A 23597-nucleotide genomic window follows, 5' to 3' on the forward strand; every position below is an offset into this window, starting at 1 on the left:
ATATACCTTTTGGGTTGTTTCAGCCTGAAGCATGTCTATCTTTGTGGAATAAGCATCAGTGCCGATCTTCTGGGGTAGAATTTGCATCCCTAAAAACCTCCAGGCCTTTTATGGTTGGCTGTTTCACTCATGGTCACCCCTTCAGGTCGTTTGGATTATGCATGCCATTTCCAACCGTCAGAGGTCGCCTCGCTCTCTCTGTGCGTTTCCCTGCGTTTTGCCCTTGTTTTGAGGGTCCTGTTTTATCTCGAATTTGTAAATGCGGGCAAAACGGGGGGAAACACAGGGGGAGAGCGAGGTGACCTGTGACAGTTAGAAACGGCATGCATAGTCACAACAAAGACCTGAAGTCGTCAGAGGGGTGACCATGAGGGAAACAGCCAACCATAAAAGGCCCCAGTGGTACAAAAAAAAAGCAACTTTGAAGCCCACATCATGACGGAGGGTTGGAGGGGGTGGGGGGGAATATGTCATATTTACTTGTAAGGAAGACAACCTTGAATGTAAGATGACCTCCCTAAAAAAAAAGGTGGACACAGCTATAACTTGTGTGTAAATGTAACATTCCCCCCTTGTTTTTGATGGTCTTCCTGCCTTGTTTTGCATGGGAATAAACCCTGTACAGAGGTGGCGTGTTTTGAATGCCTTACAGGGAAGAGACCACAGAGCAGATTGGAGTGGGGGGGGGGGGATGAGAAGGGAAAGAAATGGGAAAAACGTTGGAGGGGGGGTTAGGAGACAGAGGAACCCAGAGGAGTTGAAGCAAGGGTTCAGTGTCTGTTGCTGCCTTTGGTTCGAGCCTGCTGACCTGTCCCCCCCCTTTTTGTAATTCAGAGGTGGAAAAAGAACTGGGAAAGCAAGGGATGAAGAGCGTTGTAAACACTTTACTGCAAGCTCCGGAGTTGCCGACTAAAACCAGAACATCCAGAAGAGCAGCTGAATGCAAAGACGGCAGTGAAAGTTTGGAGGTGGCACCCCCCAAAGGCACGGGGGAATGTGGTGCGTATCAACTTGCCTTGCGAGGTGGACCAGAGGGGAAGTGGAGGCAACTCTGGCTGAAGACAATGCCCAAGGACGACACCTCGGGCACCTTTTTGAATCCCTGGCTTCTGGTTCCCCTGTGCCTAGGCAGGCCTATTTGTGACTTCCTCATAGGGTTTCCGGCTCCCTCCTGGCCACCGGCAGCGGGGTAGGGTTGCCAGCACCAGGTTGGAAAACTCCAGGAGATTCAAAGGTAGAGCCCGGGGAGCACAGGGACCTCAGTGGGGTACAGTGCAGTAGAGTTCACCCTCCAAAGCTTCTGTTTTCTCCAGGGGAATTGATCTCTGTCATCTGGGGATGAGCTGTAATTCCAGGAGACCTCACGCCCCACCTGGAGGCTGACAACCCTACTTCCTAATGCTTTCTGGGCCATTCTACTTTTAAACCTTGGGGCACGGGAAGTGGTTTCTAGTAAGGACCCCCCAAGCAGCCGCGCGGCACGGTGCAGGGAAGAGAGCAGTGATGGTCAGCAGGAGCTCAGCTGGTTTCCAGCCATCCCGGGAAGCAATTGGCATCCCCTATGAGTCCCTCCCTCTGCCGTCTGGGCCCAAGCAGGCCCTGGAGGCAACCAGCCAACCTGCCTTGGGGTGAGAAAACACCTTGAACTGGTCCCAGCTCTTAAATTCAGGTAGGGGATAACCATCTTCAAGTACTTGAAGGGATATCATATAGAGGAGGGTGCTGAGTTGTTTTCTGTTGCCCCAGAAGGTCGGACCAGAACGAGTGGGTTGAAATTAAATCGAAAGAGTTTTCTTCTAGACATTGGAAACAATTTTCTAACAGAGCGGTTCCTCAGTGGAACAGGCTTCCTCAGGAGGTGGTAAGTGCTCCTTCCCTGGAGGTTTTTAAGAAGAGGTTAGATGGCCATCTGTCAGCAGTGCTGATTCTATGACATTAAGCAGATAAGAGGGAGAGCATCTTGGCTATCTTCTGGGCATGGGGTTCACTGTGTGTGTGTGTGGGGGAAGGTAGTTGTGAATTTCCTGCATTGTGCAGGGGGTTGGACTAGATGACCCTGGTGGTCCCTTCCAACTCTGTGATTCTATTATTCGAGAGCCTGAGGGCACCGGCTCCGTCGACCTCAGTAGAACATGGGCTGGGCTACTGGAGGGAAACAGAGCCATTGGCTGGAGACTCAGCTCATGACTGAGAGGAGCTCCTTCCCGCTCTGAGGGAAAGGGCAACTTGGAGCTCAGGTTTTCCCGCCCATTGCTCGGGGAGGCAGGACCAAAATCTTACTTCCTGTCTCCTTGGCGGGAAAGCCTACGACTTCCAGTTTTTCGTCCTGTCTTCGCTGGGGAGAGCACGCTTTTGCAGATCTCTGCCTTGCCTTCTAGAATTTCCTTGTCCAGCGTTTGTCTTGTCCTTATCTATCTCTCTCATGCTGCTCCTCTGTTTAAAAAAAAAAAAAGATTTATTTTCTCTGCCCTCTGTCTCTCTCTGTCATCCCACTCTCCTTCTGTGGTGGCTCTGCCCCGGCTCTGCTTCGTCGCACAAAATGGCAGCTGGAGCTTCGTCAGCCCCCAGGGAGGACGATTTATTGTCTGTGGAGGATTACGATCGCTCCGTAGGGACCAATTTGGAAGCCCTCTCCGATGGCCGCCCAGGCGGACCACCAGGGATCTTAGAGCCCGCGGACCCTGCCGCCGTTAAAGCTGCAGCGGCAGCAACTAAAAAGGCGGGAGGTGCCAAACGAAAGAGAAAGGAAACGCCTGGCTCCCCTGTTAAGAGCCGCAGGCGGACACGGGACCCAAAGCGTGGCTCAGGTGTCCCAGCGTCCGTCTCCGCTGACCGTCCCTCCACCTCTCAGTCAGTGGATGTGCCGGTACACGCAACCTTGCAGTAGCCCCGGAATACGTCGGATGGTAACTTACCCTGCAAAGGGCTCTGCAAAGGGGGGAGGTTCTTTTTCCTTATTCGATCTGGAGGCGGCCATTGAAAGGGTTCTAGAAAGGAGGCAGGCAAGCCATGCTACCTCGGCCCCTGCCCCAGTCCATCAAGGGGGAAACCAGCCTGCCTCTCCCTCCCACTCCCACTCCCTCATGAGCGAACCTTTCCTTTTCCTTTTATCCCTTAGAAGCTCCTTGATCAATTGATCTTGAGCAGCATATATCTAGTGTTGGAGGGATATAAGGACTGAAACAAATCTTGCCACTGACAATGTAGCCTTGGGGTCCCTATCGCTTAGTAAAAAAGGCATTATGTCAGTCACAGAGGCATTGGATTTGTATATTAAAAGGGGGGAAATATAGTGCGATTGAAGTTCCTCGTAAAAGCGGCATTCCAAAAGGGCATGGGCTAATGAGTCAATAGAGCCAGAAGAGCCAGGGCAGATCCTGTCTGAGTATGGTATATTCAGAATTCTGCCCTGCATTACCATAGAAGGGTTAGCATTCAATCTAGCCAAGCAAAAAGCTCTACAGAGATGAGGAGTTGTTAGATAATATGTATAGGCAGGCAGACCACGTGGAGGGGGTATTCATGAGCGAACCAGGCTGCAGTCACTGGCCCACAAAAGCAGCTCTCAAGGCTTCCTACCCATCTGCCTATGCCAGGGCTAGGGATGACCTTTCCATCTGTTCCTACTCTGAGGGTGCAGACAGAGAGAAAGGTGCATATGAATCTTTTTTTTAAATAATTTTTTTATTATTTTTCCAGAATGATTCATCACATAGTTTAACAATTGACATAAACAATAAAAAGTAAAAACAAATAGGAAACATTGTTAAAGATATTTGTGTATAATCAAAGAAATAGTGACTTCCCCTACACCTCCCTCCATCTTGTGATAAATTAGTAATCTCTTTTGTATAAAATTCTAATCCTGATATTGTTGCTAATATTTATTAATAGTTAGTACTATCATATAAAAGAAAGAAAAAAGGGAAAAGAAAATAAAAGAAAAAAAGAAGAAAAATAGTGAATCTCACTAATAATAAATGGATTAGTATAGTAGAAAACAATTACTTCCATTAAAAATTAATTATTTTGTAAGTCCTCCATTTCTCCCTAACACTCATTTAATACATTTTATATTTCTAGTAAATTAATATCATATATGGTTCTATTTCCATTTTCCAATCCTTTTAACTGGTTCCTTTTTAATCTCATCCAAAAGAGAAACTAGACTCTTTTAAATTAGTCCCTTTGTCTGGAATTTCCAGCATTTCCTTCTTTTCGTCATTAACAGTAAGCATCGAAGAGCATCCTTGGAAATTGTTGGTAGAGTCTCTTCTGCAGATAGATGATCTCCATGGTAAATCCACGTTGTAATATCTTGCATCTCAAATTCAAAGAAAAGGATCCTGACGGCCTCAGTTTTTCTACTCATTAAGTCCTCCAAGCAGATGTTAAAAATTCATCAGGCAGATTGAAGAGACAGAGGTCAAAGTCACTCACATTCAGATCCGTTGTCAGCTGGGCTATTGTAGTTCTCGATTTCCTTTGCAGGATTCTTCTGTTCTTCATCTTTCTTGTCAACTAGAGGGCCCTCTAGTATCACCTCTGACCTCATTGTGATAATTTGGGTTTTTATGTCTTTAAGATCGTCTAAGATGATATCCAGTTTTTGATTAATAAGTTGGTATGAAATGTTCATCAAAGCAGAGAATTGTTCCATATTCCATGGTTGCTTCTTCTGAGAATTTCTGTTGAAACTCAGTTGGTAAAATCCAGCCAAATATACCAGTGTAGTAAATAAAGAGGTGTTGCAGGAATCAAGGTCGTAAACCTTCCGTTCCTTGTGTTCAGGAACTTGGGAGATATTTGCCAGTACACACTAATGCCACACTTCCGATTCCAAGTTCTCTGGCTCTCTAGCGATGATAGATTGTTTCCGGGAAGGACGTGGCAGGAAAGCTTTGTTTAGTTAGAAAGACGACTCTTCGGGGTGGGGGAGATTTCTCCTCCTCCCTCCTCTTTATACGTAGTAGTTCCAGATTGGTAACTGAAGCGTCTTTCAAAAATCTTAGTTGTTATGTCTTCCCACTGATCAAATTGATAAGATTCCTGCCGGGTTATCTGATCTTTTCTTGTTTTTAAAGAGTCATTTAAACATTGAGTGGGGAGATACGGATTCGACAGATGTATTTAGCAGTCTCCCGGGACTTCCAAATCCAGGTAAAACAAAAGAATTCTTTTAAACTTACTCAGATTTTAGGAGAGTAGGTATTCTTACTTCTGTATAGTTGCTTAGATGGTAGTAGATAGGGGAGAGCAAAGCCTAATTCCAAAGAGACGTCTGCGGCGATTTATAACCCCTCAAGCCCGGCAGGACTGCTACTGAATCTCCAAAGCGAGAAATCAAAACAACCCAGAGAGTCGAGAAGCGTCGAGAATAGGCCCGCTCCTGACAGGTCTTTGGACCGACATGTCCATCAGGTTGGAATACCAGGATCTGCGAGGCCAGTCCGGAGTTATCAGGATTAGTGATGCCTTCTCTGACCGTATCTTCCTGATGACCCTTGGGAGAATGGGAAGAGGCGGGAAGGCATAGTGGGTCCCCGGAGGCCATAGTGCTAGAAGTGCATCTGTTTGTTCCGCTTGGGAGGAGTGGAACCTAGAATAGAAACTGGGAAGCTGATGGTTGAGTTCCGATGCAAATAGGTCCACCAGAAGAGGGCCGGATATCTGGTTCACCAAGTGGAAGGCTTGAGGGCATAGGGCCCATTCTCCCTCGTCTAGCGAGCAGCGACTCAACCAATCGGCCTGGACAATTAGATTGCCTTGAATGTGCTTGGCCTGGATGTGTAAAAGGTTCCTTTCTGCCCATCTGAAGATTTTCTTGGCCTCCTGGTGTAAGGAGGACGATATGGACCCCCCCCCCCGCTTGTTCAGGTGGGCCTTTGTTGCAGTATTGTCCGTTCTGATGAGGACGTGTTGGTGCAGCAGAAGATGTTGGAAGTGACGCAAGGACAGGTATACTGCTCTTAACTCCAGGACATTTATGTGGAGCCTTTGTTCCGAGGGAGTCCAGATGCCTTGGACCATCTCCTTCCCCAGAGTGGCTCCCCAGCCCATCAGGGAAGCATCTGTAAAGAGTTGTACAGGGTCTGGAAGGATGAATAATTTGCCTGTTCGAAGGTTGGAAGGTTGAGCCCACCACAGGAGGCTGCCCCTGACGAGAGGGGTTAGGGGAATGATCTTGTTGACCTTCCTGGTGATGAGGTGCTGATAGGGTCTTCAGAGCCATTGTAACGGCCGGGCATGGAATCGAGCCCAAGGGACAGCAATGATGCAGGAAGTCATTAGACCTAGTAGGCTCACGAGTGAAAGGAGAAGGGAACGTCGAGCCCTGGAAATCTGTTTGGCCCTTTGGGAGATCTTCTTGACCTTGTCCTCTGGGAGAAAGATGGTGTCGGTGGCAGTGTCTATGATAACGCCTAGATGTAAGAGGCTCTGTGTTGGTATCACGTGGCTTTTGTTGAAGTTGACCAGGTACCCATGGTCTTCAAGCAGATGAATGACTCTGTTGGTATGAGCCTGTGAGCTCTCCTCCGAAGGGGCACAGATGAGGAGGTCGTCTAAATAAGGATGAATCTGAATGCCCTCCTGGCGTAGTGCTGCTATCAAGGTGACCAAGACCTTGGAGAAGACCCTCGGGGTGGATCCCAGGCCGAATGGGAGGGCCTTGAACTGCAGGTGTTCCCATAGATAGGCGAACCTCAGGAAACGACGATGATGAGGGAAAATGGGTATGTGAAGGTACACCTCCTTGAGATCGATGGAAGTCATAAATGAGTCGTGCTTCAGGGTGTCCATGATTGACAGAAGGGTCTCCATCCTGAAGTGTCTTGGTGGCACGTACCTGTTGATAAACTTCAGGTCAAGGATGGCTCTCCAATCCCCATTTCTCTTTGGGACGGTGAAAAAGGTGGAGTAAACGCCCGTAAAGCGTTCCTCGGAGGGCACCCTTTCGACTGCACCGATGTTTATGAGATGGTTTATGGCATCCATGGTTCTCAGGTGCTTGACCTGTGATTGGGATTGCAGTGATGGGAGGAAGTGATCTGGAGGAGTGGAACGAAATTCGATTCTGTAGCCGTGTTGAATCACCTGTAGGACCCAGGCGTCCGTCTGGGATCCCAACCACTGTGAGTGGAAGAGTTGTAGCCTTCCACCCACAGGCACAGCATCGGCGTCACTGCTTGGCTGATTTCTGGAACTTTCCCCCTTTGTCTCCCGTGAACTGGTGCTGCTGAAAGGGACAATTGTAACGACCCTGCTCTCTGAACTGTTGATGATTGTTGGACCAGGAGGGGAAAGGTCCTGTCTGAAACGGGGCAGGGTATGAGAGGAGCGAAAGGAATGAGAGAAACCTCTTGACTCCTTTTTAAAAGACTTGGGCATCATGCATTTTTTACCCTTCGTTTCAGCCAACATCTTATCCAGGCGCTCACCAAACAGTTTACCCGCCTGGAGAGGGTAGGCCAACAGTCCTGACTTTGTCTTGGTCTCTACTTGCCAGATCCTAAGCCAGATAGCCCTGCGAATCGCTGCATTGGATGACATGGACCTGGCTGAGAAGGACAGGACATCCAAGGACGAATCTGCGCCTATTTTTCTAAAAGGTTTGCGCACTCCCAACTCAACTGGCCCATTTGGGAGAAAGAAGCGGCCGCCGTCTACCATGCTCTAACTACATGGCGACAATTCCTTGAGGGTTCCAGGGTCCCCTTTGAAGTCTGGACCGATCACAAAAACCTGGAAGCCCTTACTAGTACCCATAAACTGTCCGCGAAACAACTTCGGTGGGCCGACTTCTTTTCCCAATTTCATTTCATACTCAAACATGTCCCTGGTAAGCAGAACGTACTGGCGGACGCTCTCTCCAGACTCCCCCAGTATCCTACCAAAGTTGACCATCCCACGGTCTCCTTATTCACACCGGTGCAAAGGGGTCTCCTACCCACTCTGGACATCCAAACCAGGTTGCAGACCCAACGTCAGCCACCAAACCCAGCTCCCTCGCCCGTCTTGCCCACCCCCCCGGCGCCCGTACACTCGGATGAGCCGCCCTCTCCACCCTCTCCTCCGATTCCCTCTCCTGTTCCACAGCCAACCTCGTCCACCTCGCCGAATAAGATGGACTTGCCTGATTCCTTCCTGGACTCGCTCCGTGCCCTTTGCCAGGCTGAGCTCTCCGCTCACACTCTCCCTCCTTCCCTTCTGGAACATGGCGGTTACTGGTACAAAGACTCCAAACTATACGTGCCCAAAGACTTGCGGAGGGAAGTCTTAAAACTAGACCATGGAGCTAAAACGGCGGGACACTTTGGATTCTTAAAGACCCTTCACTTGTTGCGCAGGCAGTTCTGGTGGGCGGGAATGCGTACTGATGTGGACTCTTTCATTCGAGGTTGCCCAACTTGTGCCACTGTCAAACGTTCTCAGGGGAAACCCCCTGGACTTTTGCAACCGTTGGAAATCCCCTCTAGGCCCTGGGAGGTTATTGCGATGGATTTTATGACTGACCTCCCTCTTAGTGAGGGTAAGACTGTTTTATGGGTTGTTACCGATCTTTTCTCCAAGCAGGTACACCTCATCCCATGCACAGGTATTCCCTCCGCCCCGAAACTGGCCTGCCTCTTTGTGTCACATGTCTTCCATCTACATTCCTTCCCGCGGAAGATAGTGAGCGACCGCAAGGGCACCTATGTGGCTAAATTTTGGAAAGCTTTCCTTAAATTGGTGGGGGTGGAGCAGAGTCTCTCTAGTGCTTTCCATCCCCAGACTGACGGGCAAACTGAACGTGTCAATGCTGTGTTGGAATGTTACCTTCGTTGTTATGTCAATTACCACCAAGATAATTGGGTTGAATTGTTGCCTTTTGCCGAATATGCCTACAACAATGCTGTTCACCAATCCACAGGTTTCAGTCCGTTTCAAGCAGTGTATGGTCAAGATTTTGGTCCTATCAACCAACTTAATGTCTCCAGGGGGGAGGGTGATGTGGATGTGGCTACATGGGTGGAAGCAATTCACACCACCTGGCCCTGGCTAGTTAAAAATTTGGAACGAGCCAAACGTAAATACAAGGCTCAAGCTGACAAGCATCGGTTTCCTAGCCAGAACTATAAAGTGGGTGACTTAGTCTACCCGTCCACCAAGAACCTTCGATCCACCCGTCCTTGTGACAAACTTAGTGCCAAATATGGAGGACCTTACCCCGTTTCTCATATCATCAACTCAGTTACAGTGGAACTCTCTCTACCAAAGGCACTAAGGCGTGTCCATCCAGTTTTCCATGTAAGCCTTCTGAAACCTCATACTTCCTCCCCAGAGTGGCACCCGACCCACTTCCAGAGCGACCGGTGATGGTGGGGGGGGGGGAGGAACATTTCGAAGTTACTAAGATCCTGGACTCTCGCATTCGCCACGGCTCCCTCCAGTATCTCGTTCGTTGGAGGCACTTCCCCCCTGCCTATGACGAATGGGTATGCGCCCGCAATGTTGCCGCCCCTCAGCTGGTACGTGCCTTTCACTCCACCTACCCCCACAAGCCAGCTCCCTTTCAGGCCGGGAGGGGGCCCTAAGGGGAGCAGGCCTTAGGACCACCTGCCTGGGTTGTTGCTTTTGGTGATTCTACGGACCAAGGGCTTACAAGACCCTGGCATCTGCCCTTACTCCCGAACCTGCTTCAGCGGGACCCCCTCACCCATCCCAACCTGGCCTGGTTCAAGCTCAGCGTGTGGACATTGAAAGGCACCGACTGGCACAACTTGGATTAAGCCCAGAGGTTATCTCCACCATCCTCGAGGACAGACACCCTTCCACAAGGCACATCTACGAGTACACCTGGAGGACATTTACCAGATGGTGCCATGGAAAAACTAAGGACCCACTACACGTGGATCTCCCTACCTTATTGGCATTCCTTCAGGATGGCGTTATCCAAAACCGGAGGGCGGCTACCCTGCGCAAACAGGTCTCCGTCATTGCCACTGTCATTCCTGTCCTGGACGGCCACCAGCTGGCTTCACACCCTCAGGTTAAGGCCTTCCTCAGAGGTGTGGCCCTGTTGCACCCGCCTCCCGTCAACCGGTTCCCAACCTGGAGACTACATCTGGTCTTGCGTGCCTTAACAAAAAAGCCCTTCGAACCTCTATGCGAAGTTCCCCTCAAGTTTCTGGGCATGAAAACTATTTTTCTTACCGCATTCACCTCAGCAAGAAGAATCTCCAAACTGGATGCCTTATCCATTAGGAAGGAACTTTGCATTATTCAAAGGGATAAGGTCACCTTGCGTCTAGACCCTACCTTTATCCCAAAGGTGAACTCTACCTTTCACCATCAGCAGGAACTCCTCCTGCCATCCTTCTGCCCGGATCCAGCCAATGCCAGGGAGAAAGAATGGCACACCCTGGATGTACACAGGGCCATAAAAATCTACATTAGCCGGACAGCTCCCTTCAGAGTATCGGACTCTCTTTTCATCTCCATCTCGGGTCCCAACGGGCTGGCGACTCTCTCGTCCCGCCATTAGCCGGGCGGTCAAACGTTGCATCTCTGAAGCTTACCAAGCCAATAAAATTCCCGTCCCTGCCGGAATCACGGCCCATTCAGTCCGCAGCGCGGCTACAACTGTAGCCTTGAGCAGACAGGCCTCTGTGGAGGAAATCTGCAGAGCGACCACCTGGTCTAGCCTTTCCACCTTCATACGCCACTACCGCATTGACTCCTTTGCATCTGCTGAGGCGGTCTTCGGCCATAGAGTGCTACAGCACGTGGTCAAAGAAAATGACAATTAGTCCCACCCGGTTACAATATAGCTCTTGGACATCCCGAGCTCCAAGTTGCCCTTTCCCTCAGAGCGGGAACTAGCCTTGTTACTCACCGAGAGGGCTCTTTCCGCTCTGAGGTACAAGGGCAACTTGCCCCGCCCAAAACACTTGTATACAATGGGGGTATTATGATCCAGGGTTAATTACGCTCTAGTCTTTTCAACCCTCCAGTACTTCTTATCATTCCTACTGTTCTGACTGAGAGTTTGTTATACTCGTCTACTCTACACTGTTTGTAGACCTGACATTTAAATGTTGTTATATTCCATACCTGTTGGTTGTGTTTATTAATGTTTTTTCCTCTAGTTTATTACTCCTGTCTATAGCTTAGGCTCCTTGAAAAACAGGAAGTCGTAGGCTTTCCCGCCAAGGAGACAGGAAGTAAGATTTTGGTCTTGCCTCCCCGAGCAATGGGCGGGAAAACCCGACCTCCAAGTTGCCCTTGTACCTCAGAGCGGAAAGAGCCCTCTTGGTGAGTAACAAGGCTACGTTCTCAGAGGAGACCAGGCTGGGCCAGAAAGACCAGCCGAGTGCAGCACTTCGCAGTGAGCCAGGTCCTTGCCCCAAGGAGCTGACGGTTGAGATTTTGACAGAGGGAAAAGATGCTCAGGGTGGTTTGCGTTGCCAGGTGAAGGTTTACATCAGCGAAGAAAGGGAGATGTTAGAGTTGCCCTCTACATGCTTCGAGGGGCCTATGTGAAGGTGCTCAAGACAGAAGTCTGAACGTGCCTTGCCCCCAGCACTGCCGATCCGTGTGGTGGGTTGGTCAGGAGAGAGGGCAGGGGCACGTCCAAGCTGCACTGCTTGAGCCAGTGTTGAGTCCAAGTTCCAGCATTTGGGCATTCTCTAGGCAGGCTGCCCCGACACTTGGTTACACTCTTCTGCGTCATGTTCCCCCCACCAGCCACAGGCAAGCAGAGGGTCCCCCCATCTCCAACTTTCTTTCCCTCTTGAGCAAAATGCAGGGTTAGATATTCCCCGCCTGCCTCCATTGTTGTCGGGTGTCTGTTCTGTGCACACGGAAGAGTATCGCTTTTGGCAGGTACCAAATATCATTCTGACGAGGGGCGCCACCAAGGTTATTTACAAAAACCTACCATGAAATTAAGCAGCCTTTCAATCAGTTGCTTGGAGCGAAAGTCGGCTTGTGTTGTACAGCAGACAGATTTCCAGAGGGGCTGGTGCATGAAGTCTGCAACAGCAGATGCAACAGAGAGATGCGTGGCATCTTGAAGACAATCAGATGAGTTGTGATGGACGCTTTTCAGGCCTGCTTTGAGAGAGGCCTGGAGGGGAAGGGTCTCGGACAAAGTGGGCTCTGGGCCCCGAAAGCCTCTGGCACTATACAACTGATAGTCATTAAGGAGGCATGAAATGGTTTCCAACAGATGTAGGGAAAAATACATTAAACAGTCCGCTGTCTCTGTGGATGCTGAGCATGTGAAACTGGGGAGACTGGCTGCGGCCATGAGGCCTTTCTCCTGGTGGATCTGAACCCTGCTTTGGAGTTTCCTGCCTGCTCAAAAGGAGGCAGATGGTGTTCCAGGTTGACAGGAAAGCCAAGGGGCTGCATCTCTGTCTTGAAGGTTATCTTCTCTCTTCAGCAGAGGTGGCCAGCTTCCTGGAGCAGCAGGTTCTCTTCCTTTGCCCTGATGGGTCCCGTTCACTGGATCATTACCCTGGGCATACTGCGTGCTTAAAATAGTCCCCCTCATGTTCAGCCGCTGTTTGGTGGCTCATCTTTGTGATGCTGAGGGGACTTCCGGTGTCTGAGCCGGCCCCAGCAGCAGTCTCCAAGGGAAGTTCCCTGGAGAATCCAAGATACGCTCTAAATTGGAGTGCTTTTAGCACACCAACCCGATCCTAAACAGTGGATTGGGATGCAGGAATTCCTCTGCAGCCAGAAGATAGCAGTGTGACTCCCACACTCTCCGAGGGAGCTTTTTTAAGTCCCCCGGAGGTCTGGACACTGTCCTGCTTCGGCATCGAGGGGAGAAAGCATCGCCTTGGGCATTTTCTTTGGCTTAAAGCTTGGGCCCCCAGCACCTTTTACCAACTAATTAACCAACTCAAGAAAAATGCCTCACTCTACGAAGTCTGTGTGAGTACAAGAATACTTTTGATCTTACTGGCTAGATAAACAGCTTACTGAACCACAAGTAATTACTGGGGACCCCGTTACTCCTCCCCTATTGAATAAGACTATTCCGATTGAGATTAGCCATCAGATAACGTGGCAAGGACCTTATCAAATCAATCAGTGGGCGGACTAAACAATCAACTTTTTGATGGACGTTAGAGGGACCAATAGAGACTTGTGACGTTTGAGGAGAGAGGAGGGGGAAACCCTCCCTTTTCTTGGTCACATTACCTCCACCCGGCTGGGAAGTCCTTCGATTTGCGTCTTTAAGTTTTGATTTCTACCGGAAGGCCTCTAGGAATGAACTTGCATGACTGAATCACGACGTTGCGGTGAGAAGGGAAGTGGATCAAATGCGCAGGACCGGAAGAAATCCCCTGGTGTAACATCTAAATGGTCTGCTGGTGAGAGAACTACAAAACGGGGACATCTGAAGGTCTGTGCCTGCATAACTTCCGGCTTACTTCCTACTTCCTGCCTGTGCCGACCTAGAGCGTCCTGAAAAACTTGTTGGTTTTTGAAAACTTAAAGTTTAAATATTATCCATATGAAAGGTTTTTGAGTGAAATTTTTTTGGTGTTTCAGCTAGTAAACGAATACTAATCTGCCCACAAGCTTCAAATTTGTTTTTGTTGGACTTGCCAAAATCACCAAAAATAACAGGTCTAATGGTAAATGTCTCGACCAAGATCTGGATCATTAGTTTTACCTGCGGTGTCCAAATCTAAGGACTCCTCTCAAGAGGGTAATATGGAGAAAAAAAATCCAAGAATTATTTGTAAAACAAAATGAGGCTGCAGCCAAGCAGCATGAGCAGCTGTCAAAACAAATAAACCATCTTACTACTATGATGAATTCTATGACACATACCTTGACACAAAAGATAGATTGTGTAGCTGAAGAATTGAAAGGAGTGAAAACTCAGGTTACCACAATTACTACAGAGGTGAAGACACTAGATGGAACATTAAAGAAAGTTATGGAAGATCAGTAAGAAGTTAAGAAGAAGGTGGAAAGTCATGAGAGGCAAATTGATGCAGTTTTGGTTCAGGAGGATACAGTAAAAGACCAATTAGCTATGATGGATATGAAGGTTAGAGAATCGAATCTACGACTACGCAATTTCCATGAACACCTTGGTGATTCCAGACAAGAATTAATAAGAAATCTTGCAGAATTAACTCAAATTAATGAACAAGAATTAGACCGGGCAGTCAATAGAATCTACAGGATTCCTCTTTCAGCTAGATTCAGGAAAACCAGGCCAAGAGACGTTATGATTTCGTTTTATGACATTAGGATGAAGGATGCTATAATGAAACTTCACTATGACAACCCTATGAAAGTAGGAGACACCACCTTGATAGTGCTGAAGGATATTCCCAGGCATTTAATGGCAAAAAGGAGCATCTTTAAAGATTTTACTGCAATGTTAAGGAAGTATGGAATAAATTACAGATGGGTGTTACCACAAGGATTAACCTTCGTGCACAAGGGAGTCAGGACAACAGTCACTACTTTGCAAGACATTGGGAAATTTATGAGGAAGTATAAAAAAGACTTTCCAGAGGATCTTTCTGCAGAAATGGAAGTGGAAGGAGAAGAGGAACAAGATGATCTTTCATTGAAAGGAGCGTCAGGAGGTACCAGACAATAAGACTTATACCATATTAAAGAATCACAATGGCTAAAGTTATCTCTTGGAATGTCAATGGACTCAATGAAAAAGTAAAGAGAGCAAGAATTTTTAAATTGTTACAAAAGCAAAAATATACATTAATTTGTTTACAGGAAACTCATATCTCAAAAAAAGATAGAAAATATTTGGTTAGAAAAATGTTGGGTCCAGCATTTATTACGTCAGCTAAAACAAAGACAAAAGGAGTAGTTATTTATGCACATCCCAGCTTGACTCCGGAAATGGTATATAAAGATGAAGAAGGCCGTATTATTATTATTCGGACTAAAATACTGGGCCAAAAAACATTGGTGGTTGGCATTTATGCACCCAATGAAGGGAAAGCTAAATTTTATGAACACTTACATGAGGTTTTGTCTCAACATGCCCAGGAACAGATTTTAATGATGGGTGATTTCAATGGCATTGTTTCACCTTCCTTTGATAAGAAAACCCAAGCCAAGATGGAAAAGGAAGGAATTTTACCAAAGACCTTCTTCCAAATGATGACTGAGTTAGATTTACAAGATACTTGGAGAACAAAGAATACGACAGCTAAAGAATTTACTTTTTATTCAGCAAGACATGATTCATATTCAAGGATTGACATGATTTGGGCTAGCAAATCTATTTTTACACAACTGCGCAAAATACATATTATACCAAGGACTTTTTCTGATCACAATCCGGTTGCTTTTGAATGGAACAATCGCCAAGCATTGAGATGGAAGTTAAATGATAAACTATTGAAAGATCAAAAGTTGTTAGAGGAATTATCTACTTTGATTAAAGACTATTTTGAAATTAATATGAATGGAGAAACCACATTAAACATAACATGGGATGCTTTCAAAGCAGTAGTAAGAGGATTTATGATTCAGAAGAATGTGGCTTGGAGTAAACAACAGATGCCGATGACTAACTCTATACTCTGGGATTTACAAAAACTTGAACAAAAGTTAGTTTTAGAATTACAAAAAGAGTCAATATATTGGAGAAGATGAAGGCCCTCAAACACCAATTGAATATGGTGGTTTCAGAAGAAATGATTTGAAATATGCAAAACAAAGATTTTTTGAACAGGCAAATAAACCAGGTAAATTTCTGGCAACTCAACTACGAGACTCATTTCAGAAACGGATTATTGCTAAATTACAAATGGAAAGAGGCCCTGTTTATACCACGGCAGACATTCAAAAGGAGTTTGTATCTTTCTTTGCGAAGTTGTATCAGAAAGATGAAATATCAATTAAAAAGATGGAAAAGTTTTTAAACTCTACAAATATTAAAAAATTATCAATAGCCCAACAGAAACTACTTGATGAGCCAATCTCTTTAGAAGAACTGGATGAAGCTTTTAAAAAACAAAAAACAGATAAAACTCCAGGTCCTGATGGAATAACTGCCATGTTTTACCGTACTTTTAAATTTTATTGATGAAACCTTTTTTGGAACTTTGTAATTCAATAATGGAAACAGGATCATTACCAGAAACATGGACTCATGCTTTTATTTTTTTAATACATAAACCTGGGAGAGATCCTGAATGAGTAACTAACTATTGACCTGCTTAATGTGGATTATAAAATTTATGCTTCAATTTTATCATCTAGAATTAAAAAAATTATTATGGACCTTATACATGAAGATCAAGCAGGTTTTGTCCCAGGAAGACAAATTAAGGATAATGTGAGAGTACTCTTGGATGCCATGGAGTATTATGAATATAATATTCAACATAAAGTAGCTTTTGTTTTCCTGGATGCAGAAAAAGCTTTTGATATGGTCTCTTGGGATTATATGAAAAAATTTTTTTGAAAGCAATGAACTTTGGGGAAACGTTTAGGAGAGGTATAGATGCTATATATACTACGCAACAAGCAAAAATATTGGTAAATGAATCTGTCGGGATAATGCATCATACAAAAGGGGACTAGACAGGGTTGTCCTCTCTCCCCATTGCTTTTTATTTTGGTTTTAGAATCCCTATGCTGTAAGATTTGAGACTCGGAGGATGTATGTGGTTTGAAAATAAGAAAACAAGAATTTAAATTGAGAGCATTTGCTGATGATTTGTTATTAATTTTGGATAATCCAGCCCAATCAGCAACCAGGCTGAGAGAGATATTGGACTTGTATAGTAAAGTCTCAGGATTTAAAATTAATCAAGAGAAAACACAGATGATATTTAAAAATGTTACTAGTTTGGAACAACAATCTGTTATGAATGTGACAGGCTGGCAGAAAACCAAGTGAAATACTTGGGGATTTGGATTTCTTCTAAAAATGCGGAATTGGTTGTAAATAGTTATGGCAAATTATGGAAAGAAATAAAAAAAGACATGATGGTTTGGAATACCAAGAATCTATCTTTACTAGGCCGCATTTCAACGATACAAATGAATATACTTCCAAGATTACTATTTTTGTTTCAAAATTTACCTATTATTTCCCAAGTAAAGTATTTTGATACCTGGAGGAAAGATATATTGAACTTTGTTTGGCAAGGTAAAAAAACGAGAATTGCATATAAATATTTGATGGACCTGAAGGAGAGGGGTGGACTTGCACTTCCTAATTTTAAACTTTATGCTGAAGCAGCAGCTTTGGTATGGCTGAGAGATTGGATGGATTTAAAAAATACAAGATTGTTGGATCTTGAGGGTTATAATAATATATGTGGATGGCACGGTTATTTGTGGTATGACAAAATCAAAATACATGCATCATTTCAGCAACACATGGTTAAATCTTCCCTTTTTAAGATATGGATTAGATACAAACACCTGCTGGAAATAAAAACTCCATTGTGGATTTCATCTCAAGAAAATGTTAACTTTGCGCCCACTGAGACCAGATCAATTCATAACTTATCAACATCTTTTGAAATGGGATGGTATGAAATGTTCACTTAAAGAATATGAAGAAGTTAAAGACGTACTATCTTGGTTTCAATATCATCAAATTAATTCGGTTTATCTACAAGACTTAAAAACAGGTTTTTTAAAGACTAAATCAACTTTGCAAAAACTGTTGTTGGATATAAATGACCACTTAATATCTAAAATGTATAAACTATTGCTTGAACTGGATTGTGAACAAGACCGAATTAAACCTACTATGATCAGTTGGGCACAAATGTTGGGACATGATATAAAGTTGCAAAATTGGGAGAGATTGTGGACAAAAGACTTGAAACTGCTATCTTCGCAACTATTAAGAGAAAATATATATAAAATGATGTACAAATGGTATCTAACTCCCAAGAAATTAGCAATGTCATCTCCCACAATGTCACCAAACTGTTGGAAATGCAAAAAGGAAATTGGTTCTTTTTATCATACTTGGTGGACTTGTGAAAAAGCTAAAAGATTTTGGGAAATGATATATAATGAAATAAGGGTGATTTTACAACAGAATGTACCTAAAACACCTGAAATGATGCTTCTTAGTATGGTGCCAGACTCTGTCTTTACTTATAGAACATTTTTGATATATGCTACAACAGCGGCTAGACTGATATACGCAGCTAAATGAAAGACTGACAAGATACCAGAGAAAAAAGAATGGATAAGCAAAATGTTGGAAATGGTGGAGATGGCTAAACTTACAGCTTTTATAAATGAAAGTGATAATGAACAATTTTGGGGGGAGTGGGAGGCATGGAGAATTTACTGTGAAGATTATTTTTAATAGGTCAATTTAAAGGATATTCGTTGATATAATCCCAGATTTGAATTTCTTATTATAGATATTTTAGAATATTATATGAACTGGATTTGATAAAATAAGATAAATATAATGTAAATTTACAAATGAGGATTACAAGTTGGCAAAAGTATATACAAATTAAATGCTAGACAGAATAGAGTGAAGGGGAAGTCTTTTTCTTTGTAATAGGTAATTGTTTTTGTTTTTACTTTGTTTATACTTATAAGATTTATATGATGGGAAATGATTTAATTGTAATACATGAGAAAATAATAAAAAAATTATTAAAGAAAATCTTTGTGATGCTGAGGCATGTCTGATCGGCAGGAGAGGCCCCCGTTTTGCTGTTGGTGGATGCCGCGCTGCCACCCGGGGCTCTCAGAAGTAGGTCACGTATCGCTGTGGTCATTCTCTGCCTAACCTGTGGAAGGTCTGTGACATTTGAGTTGGTGGTTCACAGTCTGCACTTGAGGCGAAGCAACAGGCAGGCCACTTGCCACAGACCAGTGGCAACCCAGATGGCTTCAGCCCCCTTCCAGACATGTCGAACGGATCACATGGAGCTGGACTTTAGTATGATGCTGGCAGCTGAGAATAACTTAGACAGGCGATGTTGCAGATGTTGCTTCAACTGGGCCAGTGAGCACTATGCTTGCAATGTGAGCATGCCAGAGATCTGTAGCCTTGGATGAGCATGGCGCGGCTTTGTTACCCTGGCTACTTACGGTAGCATTGCATATGTAGGGGCCTGTTTTAAATGACACTTTGAGTGTGCACAACATCAGGTGGATACATTTCCTCTTGCCTGAACTGGCAAGCACCATCCACAGGAGGGTATTACAATTGTCACAGTGTGATGGTTATGAGAATGAGTTGGAAATCTCAGGTCTGAATGTTGCCATGACCAAGTCATTGTCTCTCAGCCATGTTTCCCCTACCACCACCACTGTCTTTGGGTAATAATCCTTACACCCTGCCTTACAGGGTGATTATAAGGATGTCTGGTCCAGATGTGGAGCACTTTTAGACTTTAGAAGATCTATGTCAATTGTTAAACCGCCTTATTACAGTAAATGTGAACAATCCAGATGGTATATGCTGGCTTTCAAGTCCCCAGCCAGGCACGGCGGTCATAAGGGCCACCTACTCATCTTGTGGATATTGAAGAGGAGAATATTGGTTTGTTCTTTAAGCAAAGTGTAATCTAATTCTCTCTCTCTCCCTCCCAGATTCTGCCGAGCATGAACCAGCTGTTTCTCCCCTGCTGCCGCGGAAGGAAAGAGTCGTCACAGAGAGTGGCTTAAATGAAGACGACCGCTTGCTCCCAAAAGACAAAAAGACGAACCTCTTCAGCGCTCTGATTAAGAAGAAGAAGAAGATGGCCCCCACCCCACCAAAGCGCAGCAGCTCCTTCCGGGAGGTGGACAGCCATCTGGACCGCAAGGGAGGAGGGTGTGAGGATGAGAATCGGGATGCCAGCAACGGAGCCGTCATCACGCACCCCGCAGACATTGAAGATCGTTCCAGATTTCTGAGCCCTGGCAGTGAGGTTGGAGTCACCAATGGGAGTGTGGCTGGGAACTCAGGGTTATTGTCCCCCCACCTCTGGAAGAAACCCAGCCACGCACCCAACAGCCGTCCGGGGGGCAGTGAAGACGAGGGCGGCTTGAACTCCAGCAAGCGCTTCCTGCGGTCGTGCTCGGCCTCTTGCGTTCCCCATGGGGCCAAGGACACAGAGTGGAAGTCCGTCACACTGCCCCGGAACCTGCAGTCCCCAGGGCGCCACTTTGACTCATCCACCTTTGGCGGGCACAAGAGCGAGAAGCCCGCCCTGCCTCGGAAGCGGACCAACGAGACCAAGGCAGACCTGGCCATCAGGGGGACGGTGACCCCACCTCCTCGGCTGCTCAAGAAAAACGAGGAGGTGCCCGAAGACGCACTCAGAGATCCCGAGTCCAGCCCCGGCTCCAGCCCGCCCACCTTGACACCGAAACTTGGACGGAGGCAGCCCCTCATCCCTCCCGCTGCAAGCCTTTCTCACAAGGAGGAAACTGGGAAAGCCAGTGCCCTGGGAGGCGGCTTGACAACGGAGCAGGGCCCTAACGCCAAAGCTGGCATGGGTGTGTTTGTCGGCAAGGCTTCTGCCGATGAGCCACGAGGGAGGAAGATGAAGCAGGATAAGGGGAAAGCAGCCAAGTTGAAACCAGCTCCCCTACCACCTCTTTCCTCAAATGCCGTTGTTTGCAAAACTAGCAAAGGGTGCCTGGGGGCTGGCCACGAAGGACCCGATGCCCCCGGGATGAAGGGCAAGCCGCCAGCTCAGGCTGTGGACACTGTGAATGTTGAAGCCCCCAAGCTGAACTCGTTAACGGAGGGGACGAAGAAGCCAGCGATCTCTTCTGTACCAAAGCCCCCCTCTTCCACAAAGCTCGTGCTGACTCCTGCAGCCCCCTCTGCTGTTTTCTCTGTCCCCGCCATCTCCTCCACCCCAAGCATGGATCAGCCAGCCTCCACCGCCTTCATCCCTCTCATTTCCACCCGGGTGTCCCTGCGGAAGACCCGCCAGCCCCCGGAAAAGATTGCCAGCGGCACTGTCACCAAGGGCATGGTCTTGGAGACCGCCGAGGCCCTGCGGACGGCCATTAGCAAGAACTCCGAGCAGATGGCCAGCCACAGTGCCGTCCTGGAGGCCGGCAAGAACCTCTACACCTTCTGCATGAGCTTCGTTGACTCCATCCAGCAGATGCGGAACAAGTTCGCCTTCCGCGAAGCCATCAACAAGCTGGAGAACAACCTCCGAGAGCTGCAGATTTGCCCTGCCACTGCCAGCGGAGGCCCTGCCGCCACCCAGGACTTTAGCAAGCTGCTCAGTTCCGTGAAAGAAATCAGCGATATTGTCCAGAGGTAGCAGAAGCTGGGAGGTGGTTTGTTTGTGTGTTTGTTCGTTCCAGGGCCAGAACTGACCCCGATTGACTCTGGAAAGGATTTATAAGCAGTTGCGGCAGGGGGCGGAGAGCATCCCTGGGGGCTGGCCATTTCAGTGACTAAGGTGGAAAATCCGAAAGGACCACATGCTCTTGCACCACTCCTGCTTGTTTCCACCGGCCTTGGGCAGGAGAGTCTCCCTCCTGGACTCCGCCTGCATCCCACCTCTGTAATGTTGCTCGAAACGGCTGCCTTACCTCACCCCCCCCCCCAACCATCAGGGTGTTGCGACATGCCTGGCTGTTGGTCACGTGCCAGGGACTCGCCCCTCCCCTCTTTCCCAGCCGCCGTTTGAATCTTCAGAGTCCTCTCGCTGTGGAGTACTTGACCCACTGAGGTCCCCTCATCCTTGTATTCTTATTAATATTGTATTATTCTTTTAAATGGGTTGCCTGGTGGCTGCGATCGCCCTTCTTTTCTGCCCTGGAGGGATCCCTTCCCTTTTCCCTCTGGACAGTGCACTTTCCTAGCCGGATCCACCCAGCACGTTGCCCTGCTCCCATCTTTTCTTGCCCCAGCCCCAAAGACGGTAATTGGGGATGAGGTTGGTGTTCCTGCAACATTCCAGCATTGTACGAAGAGCTCTGGCCGTCATTGCCCTGAGCTCTGTCTTGATGGCCAAAAGCATCCCCCTGTCCCCTTTCGGCTCTTATCTTGAACAATCTCTGTGAAAGATGCTGTTGTTGGAAAGAGAGACAGCCGAGCTGCCAGTGAAAGCTACAAGTCCTAAACCATGTTCTGGAGTGAGTGTCGTCAAGAGAAATTCTGGGGTGCTGCTGGGAATAAAATTACAAAAAGGTTCCATCAAACCCTAAATACTTGCTCACAGAGGGAGCTGCCCACTGTCTCTCTGCATGCCCCAGTGCTCTGGCCAAGCCACCTTCTGATCAGCCCACACTGCAGGTTAATAGTTTTGCCAGGCCTCTACCAGGGCTGAGATTGGATCATTTATTCACTCCTGGTGCAGCAGCGGGGCCAGGTCACCCTCAGGTGAGACTGTCCACGGCATCTCCACGCCTGTCGTCAGATAACTTTTCTCCCACCCTTCCTCTTCAGAGCTCAAGACAGCACGCTCAGTTCTCCTGTCCTCTGTTTTATCTTCTCAACAGCCCTGTGAGGGTGGGTTAGACTGGGAGGGTGCGGTTGACCCAAGCTGACCCAGTGAGCTTCATGGCTTGGTTGGGGTCTCCTCAGGCTGACCTTCTAACTACTGTCCCCCACAGGCAGGCTAGTGCATGAAGTCCTATTCTGGGCTGGCCTTCTTCCAGTAAGGGAGGCATGTCCAGGACAGCAACTCATGCAGAGGCTGGGCTCCTCTGAGGAATGGTGAGTCTTATTCCCACATGCTCTTACAAATAGACTGGGGGGAAAGATAAGAATGAAGGCGCCTCCATGTCTGTGCTGTTGTGTTCCTCGGTGACCTGAGGTTTAGGGAATGCAGGGCAGAAAGGCCAGCTGGGGACTTTCCAGGAGCTTCTCTCTGGGTGAGCCAAACTGAAGAGAAGATCACAAGTGAGCAACGGGGGTGGGGGCAGCCAACAAGATGGGCCCAAAATCAGGGCTGTGGGAACGAGGGGAGCGGAGGCCCGTCCACCTTTGAGTTTGCGCAGCCCTGATGGGCAGGAGCTCTGCTATCGCCAAAGCTGTGGCCCTTGCTGAATTTCTGGCTGTTTAGGGGAGCCAAACCAAAAATTAGGTCCCCTCCACTCCTGAGCTGTCATTGTGGGGGTGGGGTGGGCGTGACAGGTTTAATAGCTTTAATTCACTTGGAAGTCTCTCCCCCCACCGGCCTATTACAGCTGTTTGAAACACCCCATTACAAAAGTCACAGGCACCTTTAGGTGGGCTTATTTGCAGCTGCAGAAATTGTGTGTGTGATGGTGTGGTGAGGCAGGGAGATCTGAGAGGACCTGTCCAAATATGCAGCACAAATCCTGCTTTTATTTCTAAAAAGTGACAGGCTTTTGGGGTAGGAAAATTAGCATATCAGGGAGACAGAGAAGCATCCTGCCCTACCCTGACATTCTAGCTTTCCATATGCAGGGGTCTTACACAGGAGGGAGCTCCATGTAGGGGCGGGCCTGTGGCTGCGTGTTAGAGCATCTGCTTTGCAAGCCAAAGGTCTCAGGTTCAATCCCTGGTACCTTCAAGTTTTTTGGAATGGCATCCAGTACTGAGGGACATGAACGACTTCGACCTGAGAGCCTCTGCCTTTCAGAGTAGCTGACCAGTGGTCTGACTCAGTAGAAGGCAGCTCCAG

At 47.1% G+C, this 23597-nt stretch overlaps 1 protein-coding gene across 2 annotated transcripts in view; it reads left to right on the forward strand.

The window, feature by feature from the left end:
* The window catches only part of ABL1 (ABL proto-oncogene 1, non-receptor tyrosine kinase), a 253630-nt gene extending 232351 nt beyond the window's left edge, over positions 1–21279 (forward strand). For both annotated transcript variants that reach the window (XM_056860485.1, XM_056860486.1), the window contains exons 10-11: positions 835–999; positions 19582–21279. In XM_056860485.1, coding sequence (XP_056716463.1) covers positions 835–999; positions 19582–21260 — 1844 coding nt within the window. In that variant the 3' untranslated portion in view covers positions 21261–21279. The remainder of the gene's footprint in view (positions 1–834; positions 1000–19581) is intronic.
* Positions 21280–23597: the final 2318 nt, after the last annotated feature.

This window comes from Euleptes europaea, chromosome 14, assembly GCF_029931775.1.
Source record: "Euleptes europaea isolate rEulEur1 chromosome 14, rEulEur1.hap1, whole genome shotgun sequence".
NCBI classification, from domain to species: Eukaryota; Metazoa; Chordata; class Lepidosauria; order Squamata; family Sphaerodactylidae; genus Euleptes; species Euleptes europaea.